Source organism: Balaenoptera physalus, assembly GCF_965194825.1.
Source record: "Balaenoptera physalus genome assembly, chromosome: 6".
NCBI classification, from domain to species: Eukaryota; Metazoa; Chordata; class Mammalia; order Artiodactyla; family Balaenopteridae; genus Balaenoptera; species Balaenoptera physalus.
Genome location: NC_138885.1, coordinates 95,503,219 through 95,521,452, shown reverse-complemented (window position 1 = coordinate 95,521,452; position 18,234 = coordinate 95,503,219). Strand labels below are relative to the sequence as shown.

Sequence of the window (18,234 nt, the reverse complement as noted above, 5' to 3'; positions counted from 1 at the left end):
TTTATAGTTAAATATCCCCATTTCTTTCTATCAGGGACAGGATTACCTGCTTTTTAAATTGTATTTTAAAGTTATTTTAACGATGCCAATTGATTTTATTCTAATTGTAAGTGTAATACATACTTGAAGATTTGAAATATGCAGAAATATATCTAAGATAAAAATGATCCTTGCACTGTCCACTAAGAGAAAAATCAACGTTAACATTTTGACAAATGTCCTTCCATTGTTTATATACGTATAGACACGCACATCTCAACATACATACATATACTAGTTGTACGCTGTGGTCTTCAAATGTTTTATCACTAATGTTTCATATCATTAAATAGTCTGAAGAGTTTTATTGGTTGCATAATAGTCTATTATATCTATCAGATTAATAGCCTATAATTTCACTAATCCTCTTACTGCTGGAAAATTAAGTTCACTACAGTGAAAAATCAAACTTAAATCTTGGTCAAATCTTTCATTTTTTTTGTAGGATGGTTCTTCTAAATGGAATTACTGGATAAAAGGTAAAAATGGTGCTAAGGTGTCTTATACAATTACCGCATTGCCTCGCAGTAAGGCAGCATCAACTTAAAAATACAACAAGCATGTGTTGTAAGGCTGGTGCACATATTTTTCAACATTTTCCAATATTTGCCAATATAATATCTTAATTTCCTTATTGCTTGTGAGGCTGAATATGTTTAATATATATTGGCTTATGAAATTTCTCTTTGCTTTTGTGAATTGTCTGATCATATGTATTTCTAATTTTATATTGAAATGTTTTCTAATTACTACCAAGAGCTGTTCCTACATTAGAGATGTTAATCCTTTGTCATGTATTTTATAATTATTCCTTTATTCTCTTGAACACAGAACATGAGGATAATAGGGAGTGATTATTAAGTGTCTCTTAAACAGGGTCTCAATCTTATTTTAAGAAAGCTGGAGTTTCCAAATTAATTAATTTTTCAGGATGTTGCTGGATTAAAAAAGAACAATGTAATCCAAAATGAACTCATGGATCCATCCTTAGTTTCACATATACTACCCATAGTAAATCTCTTCTCCAACTCAAGAAAAAAATATTTTCTCTTTCCACTCAAATAACCTTCTCTACATATCTCTCTTAATACTAGCATTTTATTTTCAAAATGAACCTTCTAAAACATGCTTAGAAAAGTACATGGTAGTGATACGTTGAACGCCTGTTTAAGATTATTGCCTTCTTTCACAAATATAATATCGCCAGTCCATTAATGATGAAGCATATCATCAGTTTTTCCAGTGGGGCAGACAATTAGACTGAGCTGTCTTTAGAAATTCTTGCCCTTAACGACTCTGTGACCACATTTTCAATATAACAACATCTCTAAATTATGGCTTGTAAAAAACTATTTTACAAGTTTTACAAAAATAGTTTACTATTTTACAAAAACTATTCTTTTTACTTGGATACAGATTTAGATACCTAAGGGGTTAGTTAATTTAGCCGATTTAAGTGTTAACTAATACATCTATGCTGGATACTAAGTCAGGTTACATGATTATAGGGCCTTTTAAGGCTCCTCAGTTGCCTTAGCATATGAGGCTGTAGAAGACTGTACTTGTATTAATAAATTCTTTGATTAAACCTAAATACAAAAACTGCTTTGTGGATAAAAATGGGCGTAAATTACGGAGTTGCAATGGGTGAGCCTGTACCAAGTGTTTAAACTATGTAGAATATTTCCAATTTATTCTAAGTTAATCATGTTCTTTGACTCAGAATTTTTTTGGTATTATTTTGGGGTATTTGTCATGATGACTAATACTATAGGACCCAAGGTGAGCAAAACCTCTGAATATTCAGCTTACACAACCTTCGCCACAACTCACATGCAGTCAAATTGCTCTGTCCTGATGTAATTCGATTTTGTGTTGCTGCACGTAAAAGCAAGCAGTTCAGGAATATTTTGAATATAATTCCCATGGCACGAGGTTTATGCACAGACTACACCACTCTTCTGCACACAGATTTACGGAAAATGAAAATGGGAGTCATAAATAAGCACACCGTTTTTTTGTTACAGAAATACTTATCTTCAACTTTTTCTAATTCAACAAACAAAAGGAAAAAATTCTCATAAATTAAAATATAAATAAAAGGATGTACTGCTTTAGGTTAAAAGGAAGATAACAAAAAGAAATGCTAGAAGAACACAAAGGGGAAAAAATGTCAGTGATAGAAGACTAGGAAGGGCCACAAAACAATCTGATCTAATTAACCCTCCCTGGCAGTGCAAGGGAATTCACATGATCTAAATCAATTATGTCAAGTGATTGCCTAATTTATTCATAGATTCCTCCAATTAGGAAATAAAGCACACGGCCCTTTTCTTCAAGTTTTAAACAACTGCTTTCACTCTTTTCTATGTAATGGAATTAAAGCCCTTGGCCTTCTGTATTTTCTGCGTTTGACTCTTTCCTTAAATCTGTTCATTATTATGAACCTTCTCCAAACACTTTCAAATGAACAAAACTAGTTTGGGTAAGTGAAAGTGAATGTAGACTGCTATACTCCACACCCTCCCAAAATATTTTTATCCCTATTCTATTTTGCTACCCAAATCAAACATTTATTTGCACTTTTATTCATTTATACTTTAAGTATTCGTCTGCACTTTTACTCATCCATTCATTCGATATTTTGATGTAGAAAAGGTGAACCTTTCTACTTAGTAAGATCAGTCAAATCAATCACGGAGATCAATGGGTTTCTGAGATTGCAGCCAGATTGCTCTAATGCTATCCACCCACATCATCCATCTTGGATTTACTCGACACCTACATATTCTAAGTGGTGAGGAGGAAGCCAAAGACTTCTAAAGTATGACCCTGTAAAGGCTTGTAATCTGGTTAGAGTGGGCAAAAATTCTCACTCAGTAGGTACCCAAACGAGTATGCAAATCAGTGCTAAAATGCAGGATACCAAAAGAAATTGCTTTAAGAATTCAGAGAAAGAGCTGGAAAAAAATGACAGCTCCCTGGAGCAGGCAAGACTCGAGTGGGTCCTGAATGAAAGTTAAAATTTAAATAGGAAAGAAGAGAAGATGACGGTCTTCTACTTTTAGAGTTGAGACCGGGAAATTAATAAGCCTCACTTGCAACAGAAAGGTACAATGGTTTAGAGCCTAGGCATCAAAGTTTAATGTGCCTGAGTTCAAATCCTGGCTCCATCGCTTACTAGCTATGATACCTTACAGAAATCGATCACTTTAAGCCCCGTTACACTCATCTGTAAAATGGCAATAGAACTGCTGTGCAAAAAACCACGCTTGGCGTATAGCAAGCGCTCAAAAAAACATTAGCTACCACCACTACCATCACAGATACTACTGCTTTCTCTCTTTTTCCTCTTCATATTCTAGATTAATAGGTATCATCACTGCCCTGAATATTGGGCTGAGGAGTGTGATCTTTTTACCAGGAGTAAAGGAAAGTCGGCGGCTTCTAGCCATTGGATAGACAGGCATCCAGCAATGTATGAGAGGTTATTTTACCATACATGTGCTATTCTTTCTGAGGCACATTGCATGCAGTCAGTCACATTCTGTCATCATAATCCATTATTAATTCATGCTTAGTTACAGCCTTGTTCTTTCATGCTGCTCTGCAGTTAATTCCTGCATACTTAGCGACCATAGACACTTCTCTACCCTGGAGATTCTCTCCCAGATTGCATCCCGCTGCACAGCACTGCTCACATGTCCCAGCTTGCTGGCAATCCTTCCTTTCCTCACTCGACTCTGGCTCTTGCACATCACCTTTCAACTTCACAAACACATCTTCTCTGCCAAGGGCATTCCTCAGAGCTCTAGCCCTGTGAGATGGTCTGTACTCAAGGTTTCTGTGATCAAATGAGTTTGCGAGATGCTGCACATTATTGTATCTTGAAGACTTGCGGGGACTCTTAAATGCCCAGCGATGTGCATAGAACACATTAAAGGTTGTGAACAATCTTGTATTTAAGAAGACTGTTAAACTCAGAAATTTCCAAACTTGCTTGACCGTTCTTTACTATATCATTCAAGTTACTACTAAGACATTCAGACAATTCAGTTTCAATTTTATGTTCACTTATTTTTATATTAATGAACACATTATTTAATCTTCGATAAGGCTTCATTACTAGTCCATAGTTAGAGGACTTCGCCACTTATGATTTTCCTCTAGAGGGGGAAAAAAAAAACGAAGGAGAAAGCACTAAGATTATTCACATGGAATCTACTGATTTATTAAGGACAGAAATAGGAAATCTCTGACATAACTCAGTTTTTACTCAATTTGGGTGCTAAGTATTTTTTTCCAAATTTAGAAAATGGGCTAAATATTTTCCAATAACTCGGTACACTCTTGTTTTCCTTTTAAGACTTTTTAGCTGCAACCTCTGCAGGTCTCACATTCTTTCAGGACAATCCTGATGTGCTTGGGGATTATGTCAGTTAGTTCCTGGATCAGCAGAGGGTAGATTAGCTATTCCCAGCTCGCTTGAAACCATCACTCATGATTAGTCAATTTCCAATGGGATCTCTATTGCAATTTTTGTTTTAATTTTAATAACATCATCTGATAGAGTTCCTAGTAACCTTTTCTTATGAACACTAGAAACCAAGTGGGGATTGAAACATTAGCCTTTCCAGTCATGTTCCTTCTCTCCACAATTTGTGGAAGTTTATGTTTGTTATACTGAATATCTTTCTGGTGTCTTTATTCACTTATTATTACTGTTCATGAGACTATTTCCACTAAGGGTAACCTACAGAAATAAGATAGTCTGTTGTCACTGATAAGTTTCAGTTATTTAGAACAGTGTGTGGCACAGAGGAAGCACTCAATAAATATTTGTTGAAGGAAGGAAAAGAGATGGATGGGTGAATTTTACATGGGACTGAAATTATGTTTTCAAGTGTTGGACAACTTTTCAGTCTTATAAAAATCGAGTAGGTGTTTCTGGCGACACCAGCCCTTGTACTAATGTGCTCTAAATCAGCCAAAGCCACTGGGTACACGGTATAGTAGTTTTACTGTTCCAGTGAAGAACCAAAAAGAAATTATTTTAGTAAGATTAACTGATTTACCCTAGATTAAGAAGTTTTTCTCATAAATAAGTCCAAGTTCTGACTCTGTTTCTGATTCATGTTTAACTAGACATTTTCTAACCATTTAATGAAAGATACAGATGTAGTAATTAACATGTACTTTGGAGGAAGAAACATACTTAGCTTTAGGAAAGTAAAAGCAAAATATCTATTTTCCCCCATGAGCAAGAGCTGAGATTTGACCTTTAATGAAGATTAACATTTTACTTCCAAAAAGTGATATTTAATTTAGAAATTTTCAGGCTTACAGAGGAAATGCTCAGATGATTCAAAATAGAAAATATACAATAAATAAATATATAAAAAATGTTTAGCCACAGCAATAATTTTAAAAGTAGAATTAAAATATTCCTGTTGAGCCTACAAAATTGGCAAAAATGAAAAAAAACGATGACAGATTCTTCCATATACTACTGAGAAGAGTGTAATTTCCTTTCTGGAGGGCAGCTGGTCATATATATCAAAAAAGCCTTAAATCTTTATATAATATTTGGTCAAAGAATGATACACACAGAAATTCACAATGATGAAATAATTATGATTTTTTACAAAGGTTTATATACTAGTAGGGTCAATCCACTGCTATTTCTAAGAGTAAAAAATTGGAAACAACTCTTACAGCCAAATGATATAATATTAAGCAAATAAATCAGGCTATATTTATTCAAGAGTAAGCTTTACAATTAGAAGACAGTATTATAGAAACAAAGACACAGAGAATAATATTTAAGCTAGATTATTCTTAAAGGACCCAAATTTAAAAGCATATGTTCAGTAGAATCACTTTGGGGAAAAATTAGAATATAAAAATATGAATATGTATATATGAGAATAGAAATATATAAGACCAAAGAAGTTTTGCTTTTTGGAACAAGCAAAAGAACAAACTGCAACTTCTGCACTTAAAAATGAGATAGTTGTACCTTCCTACAGTAGTTTTAATCTCTGCATAAAGTATTGCCAATAACAAATATTTATCATTCTGAATAGCATTTGGAAGAGACAACTATAAAACTGCCGAACTTCATTAACATGTATTTATTATAGTATATATTTTATATGATATTTTATTATGCTATAATTATATATTTATATATAGTATTTTCAGCTAATGGAACTCTCACTTCAAAACAAGTAAAATGGTTCATATTTGCAAGGAGAATTTAAGTATTTTGTTCAGCTTTGAAAAGCCTCCTTAGCTTCATATTTTATGAAGATGTTCTTATATTATTACAAAAGTTCTATTAAAAAGGAACACAGAATTTCATTTAAATATGAACAGTGGTTTAGAAAACAAAGGCAAGTGGGAAGGAAAGTTCATATTTGGCCTTATTTAAAATGGTTAGTATCAGAGATGTAGAGCCTCAAGTGAGGTGCAAAAATATTCAATATAAAGAAGAAGGCACTTCATTTACTAATCCAATATTTAAGAGGGGCCTGGAATATGTCAGTTCTAAAGGATGAGGCAGATTCTCCATTGCTCAGGATTTCCCATCGGAGCACAAATAATGCTCTAAATATACAGAAGCTAATTTAAGAAAGATTGGCATGGGTTTGCCATTGGCATAATGTCATTGGTTAAGGTTCAATTATAAACATTTCCTAATGTTATAGTTTTCTTTATACTTCTTGTGGGAAAACAGAGCCTTGGGCTTCTCTTCCCGACACTGAATTTTTACTTTATCTACATATGCCACTAAACCATACCCCAGCTTAAAAAAACCTAATCTTAGTGAAAAACCATGGCAGCATTTGAGACCACGTGTGACTCCATGATTGAATTAAGAATCTACATACGAAATCCACAGCAACCTTTTCTGCAGTATTTCACAACACTGACTTGAAGAGAATTTACTTATACCGGCAGCTCAAGTCAGCCACCAAGTACAAAAATACGTGTAGGATATGAAGAGGCTCACCTCTGATACCACTACTGACGTTACCCTCTCCACGACTGCTGCTATGACTAATAACATCATTGAACTTCTTATGTTCTAGGCACTAGGTTAAGTGTTTTGATGTAGGAGGGATGGTCCTTGCTTTAAAGATTTTTTTTTTTCCTGATGGGGCATGTGAGAGAGTTGTGCCTCTTAGTCATTCATGCAACAAATGGTGAATGAGAGCAACTGTGTTTAAGGTATTTACCAGCACTTATTCATGGGAGAGGGCATGAGAGTGGGATGGAAGGTGCCACAACTTTCAGAGAAGCCTACAACACACAAAGTATTGAATAGCATAAATGTACAATTTCTACACAAAAGGCATCCTTTTCTACCTAATAGTAATAATGAACACAAAGTCAAATTAGTCTTGAAAATGAACTTCTGGAAAATATATTCCTTAGGGACTGTAAATTTAAAAAGCAAGAAAAAAGAATACATATGGAAAAGAATTTGAAAAAGAATATATATATACGTGTAAAACTGAATCACTCTGCTGTAGACTTGAAACTAACCCAACATCGTAAATCAACTACGCTTCAATTAAAAAAAAGGATACCTATGGAATTACAGGGCGAGAAAGAGGTCCTTTACAGAGAGAAGCATTTATATACCTTTGCTTCCAACCCCAATAGTTATTCCAATTAATTTTAAACAGAATCTGCATTATTCTGCTATATTCAATATAATGATCTAGTTATATTAAAGGTATAGAGAAGTGATCCATATCACTATAATTTAGTTAATAGTAATACTAGTCCTTAATTTATTTTCATTTTTAAATGTGCAATTGTCTAAAATTTAATTATATGTTTTAGTTAACGCAAATGTTTTTTCTTCTGCTTAAGAATAAAAAAAATGCTTTTTCTTAATGTTTTGAAAGAGGCCTGGCTTTGGATGTGTGAAGTCAGTTATTCTAAGTTTTCCTGGTTTCTCTTTTCGCACCAGAGAAGAATTCAGCCTGAGTTCTGATATGTAATTTCTCTAAACTCATTGAACCTGATTTCATCTAGTCACCCTACTTCAGTTATAACCTGTGTTGTTACTTTAACTATTTAAACATATTAAGGTACACTAAAAAATTTTAAAAAAAAACTGTACCTTTTATTTAAAGACAAAAAATGCAGTGTCTCCTTTTCCATTTTTCTCATGAATTTTGCTTCTCTTCTCAGTCTTCATGAGTTGTTTCAATTTATATATCTATTCCTTCCTTGCACACAAAATATGCCACAAACCAGAATTAATTTTCCATCCTTATTAACTTCCTAGATTTCAAAGCTTGTAAACCTGATGTATCTTCTGATCTGGCTATCATTGCTTGATATATTTGGGGTGCAGATTCAATTTTAAACAGATTTGAGTTTTTCAATATTAGCCATGAAATATCTAAGGAGAGCTCTCATATGTCTTTTTTTCTTCTTTTTAAAAAAATTTATTTATTTATTTTTGGCTGAGTTGGGTCTTTGTTGCTGTGCGCGGGCTTTCTCTAGTTGCAGCGAGTGGAGGCTACTCTTAGTTGCAGTGTATGGGCTTCTTGTTGCGGTGGCTTCTCTTGTTGCGGAGCACAGGCTCTAGGTGTGCGGGCTTCAGTAGTTGTGGCGCATGGGCTCAGTAGTTGTGGCTCGCGGGCTCTAGAGCACAGGCTTCAGCAGTTGTGGCTTGCGGGCTCTAGAGCGCAGGCTCAGTAGTTGTGGTGCACGGGCTTAGTTGCTCCGCGGCATGTGGGATCTTCCAGGACCAGGGCTCGAACCCATCTTCCCTGCATTGGCAGGCGGATTCTTAACCACTGTGCCACCAAGGAAGCCCTCTCATATGTCTCTTAAGTCACCTCTCTTCCAGGCAAGATATCTTTATTTCTTTCCACTGTTTTTCATCAGACATGGTTTCAAGGCCTCTCACCAATATCTGGATGCATCTACTCTGTTCTTGTCTTTATTAAAATACTGTAGCCAGAATTAAATACAGCATTCTATCTAGGTGGGTTATGGCCAGGCCAGGGTATAGCGGAACTGCTGTCTTCCTTAATCTGGTAACATGGAACTAGCTTTGGGGGTGGCCATGTCAGGCAAGAGCTAAAAATCAGGGACGCCTTCAGTAACTGTTATTATCCCAAGTCTACTAAACTCTACACTTGTACAATTGATTTCTTTTAACCTCACTTCATGACATTGCCTTTATCTTTCACCACACTATCTAAAATAGGCTTGCCTCTCCCCAGTCTTCATCTTTACCTGAATTTGGCTTCAGAGAAATCATCTCTATCTGAAATTTTATTATTTATTTACTGCTATGCAATTTTATCATCTATTTACCCAACGAGAATGACAATACCCTAAGAGTGGAGCCTTTATCTTATTTACCTAGGTATTGCCTGGCATAGAGAAAGTATCCAATAAATGGCTGTTCAATGAATTCATCATCATTCGATAAATTCTATCTTCTTCAATTCTGAATAAATCATTTGAATGCTGCTAATTCTGTCAATCTATCATACTACCCAATTCTCTGAGACAACACCTATTGAAAATTTGGTAAGAACGCCTTTCATGTCTTCATCCAAGTTATATATACCCAATATTCATCAAATTCTGCTGTTTTGTTAGAATATAGCAGGAGGGCCCAAGTACAGAGTCTTATAGTATACGTTATTTAATTCCTTTCAGAGTGACAATGCACCTTAATTAGCACATTTTGGGAAAGGGCATCCTAATGCTATTACCTAGCTTAGTGCATAATTTGGTAAAAGTCTCAATCAGAAAACAAATGGAAATACCTTTATTAAGATCAATGTAAACTACATGTATAATATTTACCTGGTTTGTCAGTCTAGAAATCCTATCAAAAAGGAAAGCAGACACTGGTTGTTTCAGAGACCCCAGCATTGAGGTGGCTAGTGACCACTTTTTTATTTTCCTTTTCATTTGACAAAGAGAAATCCTCCGAGGATCAGCATTGAGATCACTAGTTTCACCAGTTGTTTCTGGAATTCATCATCTTTGTGCAAATTGGTAATTTGCTTCCTGCCCGCCAGTCTGAGGACTACTCCTAATTTCTAATGATCAGGAATAGTCACTCAATAATCACAGTCCTTTTCGTGCACAGGGATACAAAGCGTCTAGATTTCCGCTTGCTGGCAGCCATGCTTTTCCAGTGTGAACGTCATTCTCTTGTGTGCATGAAGATAAAATTAACACAGGAACCGGTGGCTCTGCTTTCCACCTGACAGCTGTTACGTGCTCTAAACAATGGCCCACCACACTTTCTTTCTCGTGCTCTAAAAATAGCTTGACTGTCTAACTCTTAAAAGTTTTGCAAGCCTCATCGTGTGCAGCTGCTTAACTCTTCCTACATTGATTCTTTTAGATCACTGTTACTCATTTTGCACACCATTTGCTTCTCTCTTTCTCTTCTCTACACAGCCAAGCTTATCAATTAGTTCTTAGAGTAGCCACACTAGTGCTTCAGATGCCTCTCCCTTTTCTTCTAAGTTATCACCATCATGTCAGTACTTCTTTTGGGGGACCTTCACTCTTGAGTTTCCCTTTCTTGTTAGGGTTGTCATCTAGGTATCTGCAGCAAGCACCATTTCTCTCATTTACTACTGAATCCTCAGCACTTAATGCACTTCCTGGCACACAGTAGGTACTCAAGAAACATCTGTTTAATCAATGAGTAAATATTCTCTGTAATTCCTTCATTTTGACTTCCTAAAGCCTAGGGCATTCACCTGATTGTGTCCTTGAACTCTTCCTCACTTAATAGAGATGGTAGATGCTTTCTTTTAGTATTACCATTAATTCTTCTTTACCAATCAGGTTGTTGTTTTTGTTTTTTTAATAAGTCAAAGTTATATCTTAAATAGTGGTACTCAATTCAGCTTTCACAATATTCAGGGGTATTACTTACTGATGGACAATAAAGAAGATCCCTGGATGTAAATAAAAACTTATATTAAAAATGTTAAAATATTATATGGCATTATATGATATATATTAACTGATAAATCAGCATCACAGTTATCAGAATATACAGTTTTATAAAAATTCTCCTGTGTATTCAGTGTTCAGGATTTTTGTCTTATTTCTGAGAATGCCTATGAAGGGTCCTCACTATATAAAAAATAATTTTAAAAAGAAAGTATTAAAACAGTAGAATGGGTTTAATTAACTTTCTTCATGCCCATCTTCCATTGGATACTAGAGATACCTGACTGCCCTCTGAGAGGAATGTCTCATGTGTATGAAAGGGTTATATTCAAAATTTGACCCAAATCTTTTGTTGAAATGAGAAATCAGATTTATAATTTACTTCGACTGTGAATGTCTACCAATATTTCTATCTTAATACAAATTTCAGCAAGCAACTAGCAGAAAATAAATTGCTGAATCACAGATCTTGAAAGAAAACCAATTTATCTATCGTCTTGATTTTAGGGATAGTCATTCAAGACACACACACTGTTTTAAGAGACTATGAGACGTGGAATGTTAACAACCTTCATTGTCAGGAAACTTCCTAAAATTTTGCCTGAATGCCTCATGCATCACTTTAAGCTCATTTCCTCTCATTGAACAGAGGCAGGACAGCTGGTCAGCATCTTCCATCTGCACTGCCTTCAGCCTTCCTCTAACTGTGTTACACAACACCCTTCTGAAATGGGAGTAGGAGGCCAATTTGAAACAGGAGAGAAAACTCTCAGGAAAAAAAAAAAAAAAAAAATCTTGTGGGAAATAGCGTTTTAAACTTAACTTTGAATGGGGCTATAGATTAGGTCAGGGAATGGGCCAAAATACTGAAGTGCTGTTCCCTGAATAATTCAGACTAATTCTTAAATAGTATTAGGGGGTCATAAAACACCAGGCCTGGATATTAAAGATGTTTGTGCTTCATCAAAAAGTCTTTGAATGTGACTCTCTGGCATACTGCCAACAAGGTCAGCTCTTTGGGGGAAAACCCTATGCCAAAGGCCAAAGAGGCAGCTGTGTTATTCAGCTCCTGAGAGCTTCCAACTCAACACCCACACAAGCTCAATTATGAACAAATTAAAGGGATCCAGACTGAACATAGTAATTCTGGTAATTTAAATAAATAGAGGAAAGTCTACAATTAGTAGGAAAAGATTGATTTTCTGGAAAACCCAGAAAATGACACCCTAACCCCTTTGAATAAGCATAGTTACATCTAATTATTTAAAAATAAATTCCCTTTATTCATCATTTTAATCATTTCTGATCTGACTTAAATGTGGCCACATGCATGCCAGCAAAAGTATCCACAGATACTGAGGCAGAATAGCCTCAAAAAAATCTATAACTTTTCGATATATAGGAATTAATGACCCTGAGTAAAATTATAATCAGAGTCTTATCTTACACCTACATTTTAGATCACATAGATAAATGTTGTTACTAATTTCTACCTTCTTCAAATGCAGAGAAAAATTTAGTCATTCAGAAAGAATCAAAGATTCAATACTGGGGAATCTATTAAAATAACTCACTATATTAATAGAATAAAGAACAAAATACACATGATCATCCTGTATAGATCCTTAAAATCACTTAATAAAATTCAACATCCATTCCTGCTTAAACAAAGTGAGCAAATAAAAAACTTTTCAAGAAGCTAGGAACACAAAGAAACTTGTTTAAATTGATCAAAACATTTCTATCAGGAACCAACAGCAAACATCATAAATTAATGGGCACACGCATGGTTGAAGCGTTCCTCTTTAATCTTTAAATTCATTTTTGATGAGCTGATCTCAAGTTCATGTGGGAGAATAAATGCATGTGAAGGGCCAAAGTAATTTTACAAAAGAAGAAACAACAGAGGAAGATAGCTCTATAAGTTATCAAAATACAGTGTAGTCGGATGACAATTGAAACAGGGTGATACTGGCATGGGACAGACCAATGTATCAATAGAACAGCATGTCTGGAAATCACCCTATGTATGAAAGGGAATTTAGTATTCAATGTGACTGCATTCCAAATTAATGGGGGAAGGACATAAAAGTCAGTAAATGTTATGAATAATTTGCCTATTTACATGGAGAAAAATTTTTCCACCTCATAAACCATGAATAAAACTATTGCTAAACATGGAAAAAAAAACACCAAGCCTTTAAACGTACAAGGAAATAAATGAGATAAATAAAACCAAACAGTCATGAAGGAAAAGATGGAAATATTTGACTATAAGACTAAAGCCTTTTTTATAGTAGAGGATATCACGATCAAACTAAGAAGACAAATAATAGATTGCAAAAAGTTATTTATAACATACATAACAATATTCTAAAGATGAAAAAGAATGGAACAAATGGAAATATTTTCGGCAAAGAATACGAATAAACAAATCATAGAATAAGAAATACAAATGCACCAAACCCCCTTATCCAAACCAAAAAATACAAACTCTCAATTAAGTCCAAATTTAATCAAAAGGGGAAAAGTAAATAGTAAATCAAGATTCATTCATATAACCTAACACTATACAATTAGTATAAAGAAACACAACGTGTGCTAGAGATGTTTGTACATAGATGGAATGGCAATTAGGTAGAGTATTTTCTATAAGGATATACATAGCAAACTATGTTAAAATCATGTTTGTATCTCAGAAATAAAAGAAGGAGATGGGGATGAGAAGTCTTTATTTTTCACGATAAGAACTGTCTGTCTTTGGAAACATAAGTGAAAAGAAATAAATGGAACCCACTCACCTTGAAAATAATCTGAACATAATATGCAAATGAAAATACTAGCTTAGACTCAGCAGCAAAAATGAAACAAATAAAAACAAAGAAGGTACTGATGAGGCTTATTAGCCTTTGAAGAAGTTTAAAGGCTTTATAAAGGAGGAATATCCAACGTAAATTATGCAATAAATAGGAGGTTTATCTTTTTCATTTTGAACCATATGAAATTGCTGTTTTTCTAGGTCAAAAACAATCAAATAGCACTAATTTGCTGTTCAACCTAAATACCTCAATTTTTTTAAACTTTTTGAAGAAAGGATCTTGACCCTGCTGAGAGGATTATTCCTCTAAGCACAGTCACCAACCTTTTTATCAAATATATTAATTCCTTATGTTGGCCCAGTGCCATATATGGAAAACTAAACTACTTACAATATCTTTTTCATCTAATCAAACAGGATAGACACTTCCAAATGTTTACCATTCTGGTATCACCTGAGCTTATTCATTGAGAAAAAGCAACATATTTATTGAGCTCACTCAATTGTTCTGAGAATAGGGGTTCAGAATGGCCCTAGAATGTTGACCTCAGAGCCCTCTGAAAGACTGTTAGCTTTAATTTGGCTTTTCCTGGAAGGGACCAAACTTTGATCGTTTCTTACAAAATGTTTTTGTAGCATATTTTACCGCTTGTGCTGTATGGTGCATTTAAGCCTATGCTTTTAGTTTGATACCTGTATCCTGAAGAAAATAGCTCATGACCTTTGCCCAACTATGTAAAATTGAACAAACATTACTATTGTCATTTATGCTTTAAGTACAATAAAATGCAAAGGGTGACTGCTAACTTCATATTTTGCAAGGGCTATTTCAATCTAAACGAGAACATTTCTCAGAAACAAAATTTTCAGTAACAAAAAATGTAAACAGAAATACTGTTTCTGGACATGGCTTAGGTTTTGTTTTTATGGAACTGATAATTTTCTTCTTTCTTAAAATGGATGCTATATTTTTCTTTTGCAGAGACTTTTAAAAACCGTACTACTGGCTACTTTTTTTTTCTAATTAAATGAGGAAAAGAGTAATATATTTCTTACCCCAAATTAAGAGCAGTTTTTACCCATTCATCTTCTTTATAGAGAAATTGGGAAGACAGAACAGGAAATATTTATCAAGCACTCTATAAAAACAAATTGCTCCTTAAATTATTAGTAGTAATCTGTGTCACTGTCACACATTATTCCTTTGGTCAGAGGTTCACGCTTGAGAAAATACCCCTTTTTGACCAGTGCTCAAGACAGCTTCCTTATTAAGGCTTTCTGTCAGTCTCTCACTATAGGTGATTAGAGCAAATGTATCCCAGCGATCTAGTTAATTTATAGAAAACAGAATCAATTTCTCTTTTTTCATCGTGACTGAACATCTTTTTGAACTCCTATAAATGAGTAACAGATAAGCACTATTTATCAGATTGTTTCATGGAACACGCAGTTTTGATTATTCCATTTTCTTGGTGCTACTAATGAAATATGTAATATGCCTCGGGAAAAAAAAAAAAAAAAAAGCATTGGCAAAGCTTGGCCTCTGAGCATTCAGGAAGCAGTGAATATTTTGCTGAGAATTTATTTTGCACCAGCATCCTATTCCAATAGTTCTCTCTCTCTAAGGACCAATGGGAGTGCAACAATGTCCTTGGGTATCTGAGATATCTTCCCGGATCTCACATTCCAGGGCCTGGAGAACAGAGTTTGCAGGGGCCCTTGCTCTGCCCTGGCAGCCAACCTTCACCCAGAAATTCCTTGTAGGACTCAGAACCTCACTGAGGTTGTCTGGGCACGAAACCAAGGTACCTTGACTCCCTCAATCTGGCAAACCCAGGGACCCCTCTTCCCTCTGGTATTACAGGATTTGGAGATGGGCACTTAAAGAGATAGATCTTCTCCACTGCCGCCATCCCCATCCATTGCACAGAGAGATGGGATGCCCTGTGGGAGAGGATTCATTGAACTGCTTTATCTTCCCAGGCCCTGCAACAGGTATGTACATGAGAAACAGAAGAACACTAGCAGAGGTGAGAATACAAACGCAAAGGCGGGTGAGTTAAAGATGCTTATGGCATTCAGATCCTCCAGAAGGAATACTCCTATTTTTCTGACCTATATATAAAAATGTCACTTATCTCTCTTTTAAAAAGGGGTAATTACGATTAAATGTGTGAGAGGAGACAGGAAGATAGGATGACCAATATCCCCTCTTCCAAGCTTCAGCAAACCCTGCCCTCTAAGGTTGGAGTTGAAGAAACAACGGCAGGACATTCAAGAAGATAGATGGGCTGAGGCTGGACAGTCGATCTGGATGTCACCTCACCCTCACTTACCAAGGTCCATGCTCTTTGAGGCTTTCAGATTCATTGATTCAGGCTGCCTGTCTGGTGTCACAGATCTAAAGTTGAGGCGCTGATCCGGAAAAAATACTGCTGAATCCACCCCAGAGCTGCAGAAAGAAGCCATACGCCATATTTAGGTTTAGAATAAAATCTTATTTTTTATTCAGCAGTTCTCATTTTGAATACAGCCCCTCATCACTCCCTCTGCAGCTCCCAACCAGGTATTTTCAACCACTTCATGAACCTCAGGTTTCTTTTATGAGATATAGCAACTCTGTTTTCATGCATTTTATCATATTCTGCAATTTAAATAATATTCTCTGGCTAATATCATGTTTTCCTCTTCACTGATTTCTGCTAATTGGGATCCTGCTAATACAATATATAACTTTAAGTGGGTAAAGCAAACCCAGAAAGCACTGGCGCTTCAAAGGATGTCACTAGATATTAGCAGAGCCTAAAGGCAAGTTAAGAGAGATCTGTGGGCTAAGAATGCCCTTCCTTTAAAAACAAGTGTAAGGGTTGTATCCTTTCTAGAAAACCATTCTGTTGAATGACTAATGGCTGCGGTAGTTTGGTTTTCTACTTTATTTAGGTCTATTTTCTAAAACAAATGTTAATGCTGAGCAAATAGTCTGCTCATCAATAATACCAACAGGAAGTAACAGGAAAAGCACAGCTGACAATTTAGACAAAAGATACATCAAATGCCCATTATAGGCTTCCTAGTACTTGTATTCAATCTCAAAGAATTCCATTTCTGATGAATATATTATTTATTTTGCTTGAGGATGGAGGAGATTATATAAGGGAATTACAGACAATGCCTCATTTCTCGATCTAGAAATAAATTATATTTATATACTTGTCGTGAATTAAATTACAGCCACTTTCTCCCTTGGTACTCTCCCTTGGTACATGTATTTACAGAGTAAATATGGTAGCTCGTTTCAACACAACTTTAATCTTAAATACAGTAAAAACTCAAATCAAGTATCCTTGGTAAATCTGAAAGTACTGAGGTTGAATTTTTTTCAAACAGTTGGGATTTGACATTGTAAAATATAAAATAACCCCAAAATTCAACTGTCATGAATGAGAATCCTTCTAAAATGTACTGGGGATCTCGATTTCTTAACCAAATACACCAAAATAAGTTTAATCTTTTCTTGAAACTTATTAGTCATGTATATTTAGTATTGCCTTGCAGCAATAATAATATTGCTGAATGAATGGGCCTCTGTTATTGTAATAGAGTGTAATATAGTATAATACAGCACAGCATTCAAAAGCACAGACTCCAGAGCAGGTCTGCCCATTTCTAAATACTGGCTCTGCTCCTTACTAGCTGTGGGACTGGGCAAGTTACTGAACCTCTCTGTGCTTCCATTTTCTTATGTATAAAATGGGTATAATTACACTTCCTACCTCCTAGAGTTGGCATCAGATAAAATGAGTTACAAAGATTTGCAAAGTAAGGAGAAGAGTGTCTGGTGCAGAGTAAGTGCTGTAGAAACATTTAGGAAACAAACAGATAAACACATAGACCTTCTTTAGCTTCCCAAATGACTAAGTTTCTGCTTTTCAAGTTATCCAAGTTTTTTTTTTACAGTTTTTTTGCCTTCTCTGTTTTTGTCAGACTCTCTGTGGGCTTGTGACTAAGAGCCCTTCTCTCCTTCTGTTTAGAAGGAATGATGTTTAGGGCCCTGGGCTTGGGAGCGAGATGCTAGGGTGCGTGGCCTCAATTACTAGTGCATAAAATGGCCAGTGTATAGCACAGGGAACTACATTCAATAGCCTGTAATAAACCAGAATGGAAAAGAATTTTTAAAAATTGGACAGTAATAGAATTTACTTAAGAAAGTTATTGTAAGGATGAAATAAATTAAGATATGTTAAATACTGACAGTAGTACCTAGCACACAGTAAGAGCTCAACAAAGTAAGCCATTAATCCTTTCCTTTGTTTCTGTAGGTTAGCGTGGTCTTTGAATGAGGGCCTGAGGCACTCTCCAGCAAAGAAATTATACAATCTGCCCTCCATATCCTCAGGTATGGCATTCAAGGATCA

General features: G+C 35.3%; 1 protein-coding gene across 5 annotated transcripts in view; it reads right to left on the bottom strand.

The window, feature by feature from the left end:
• The window catches only part of PARD3B (par-3 family cell polarity regulator beta), a 1,041,978-nt gene that overhangs the window by 402,733 nt on the left and 621,011 nt on the right, over positions 1–18,234 (bottom strand). For all 5 annotated transcript variants that reach the window (XM_082466955.1, XM_082466956.1, XM_082466959.1 and 2 more), the window contains one exon: positions 16,156–16,271. In XM_082466955.1, the coding sequence (XP_082323081.1) occupies positions 16,156–16,271 (116 nt within the window). The remainder of the gene's footprint in view (positions 1–16,155; positions 16,272–18,234) is intronic.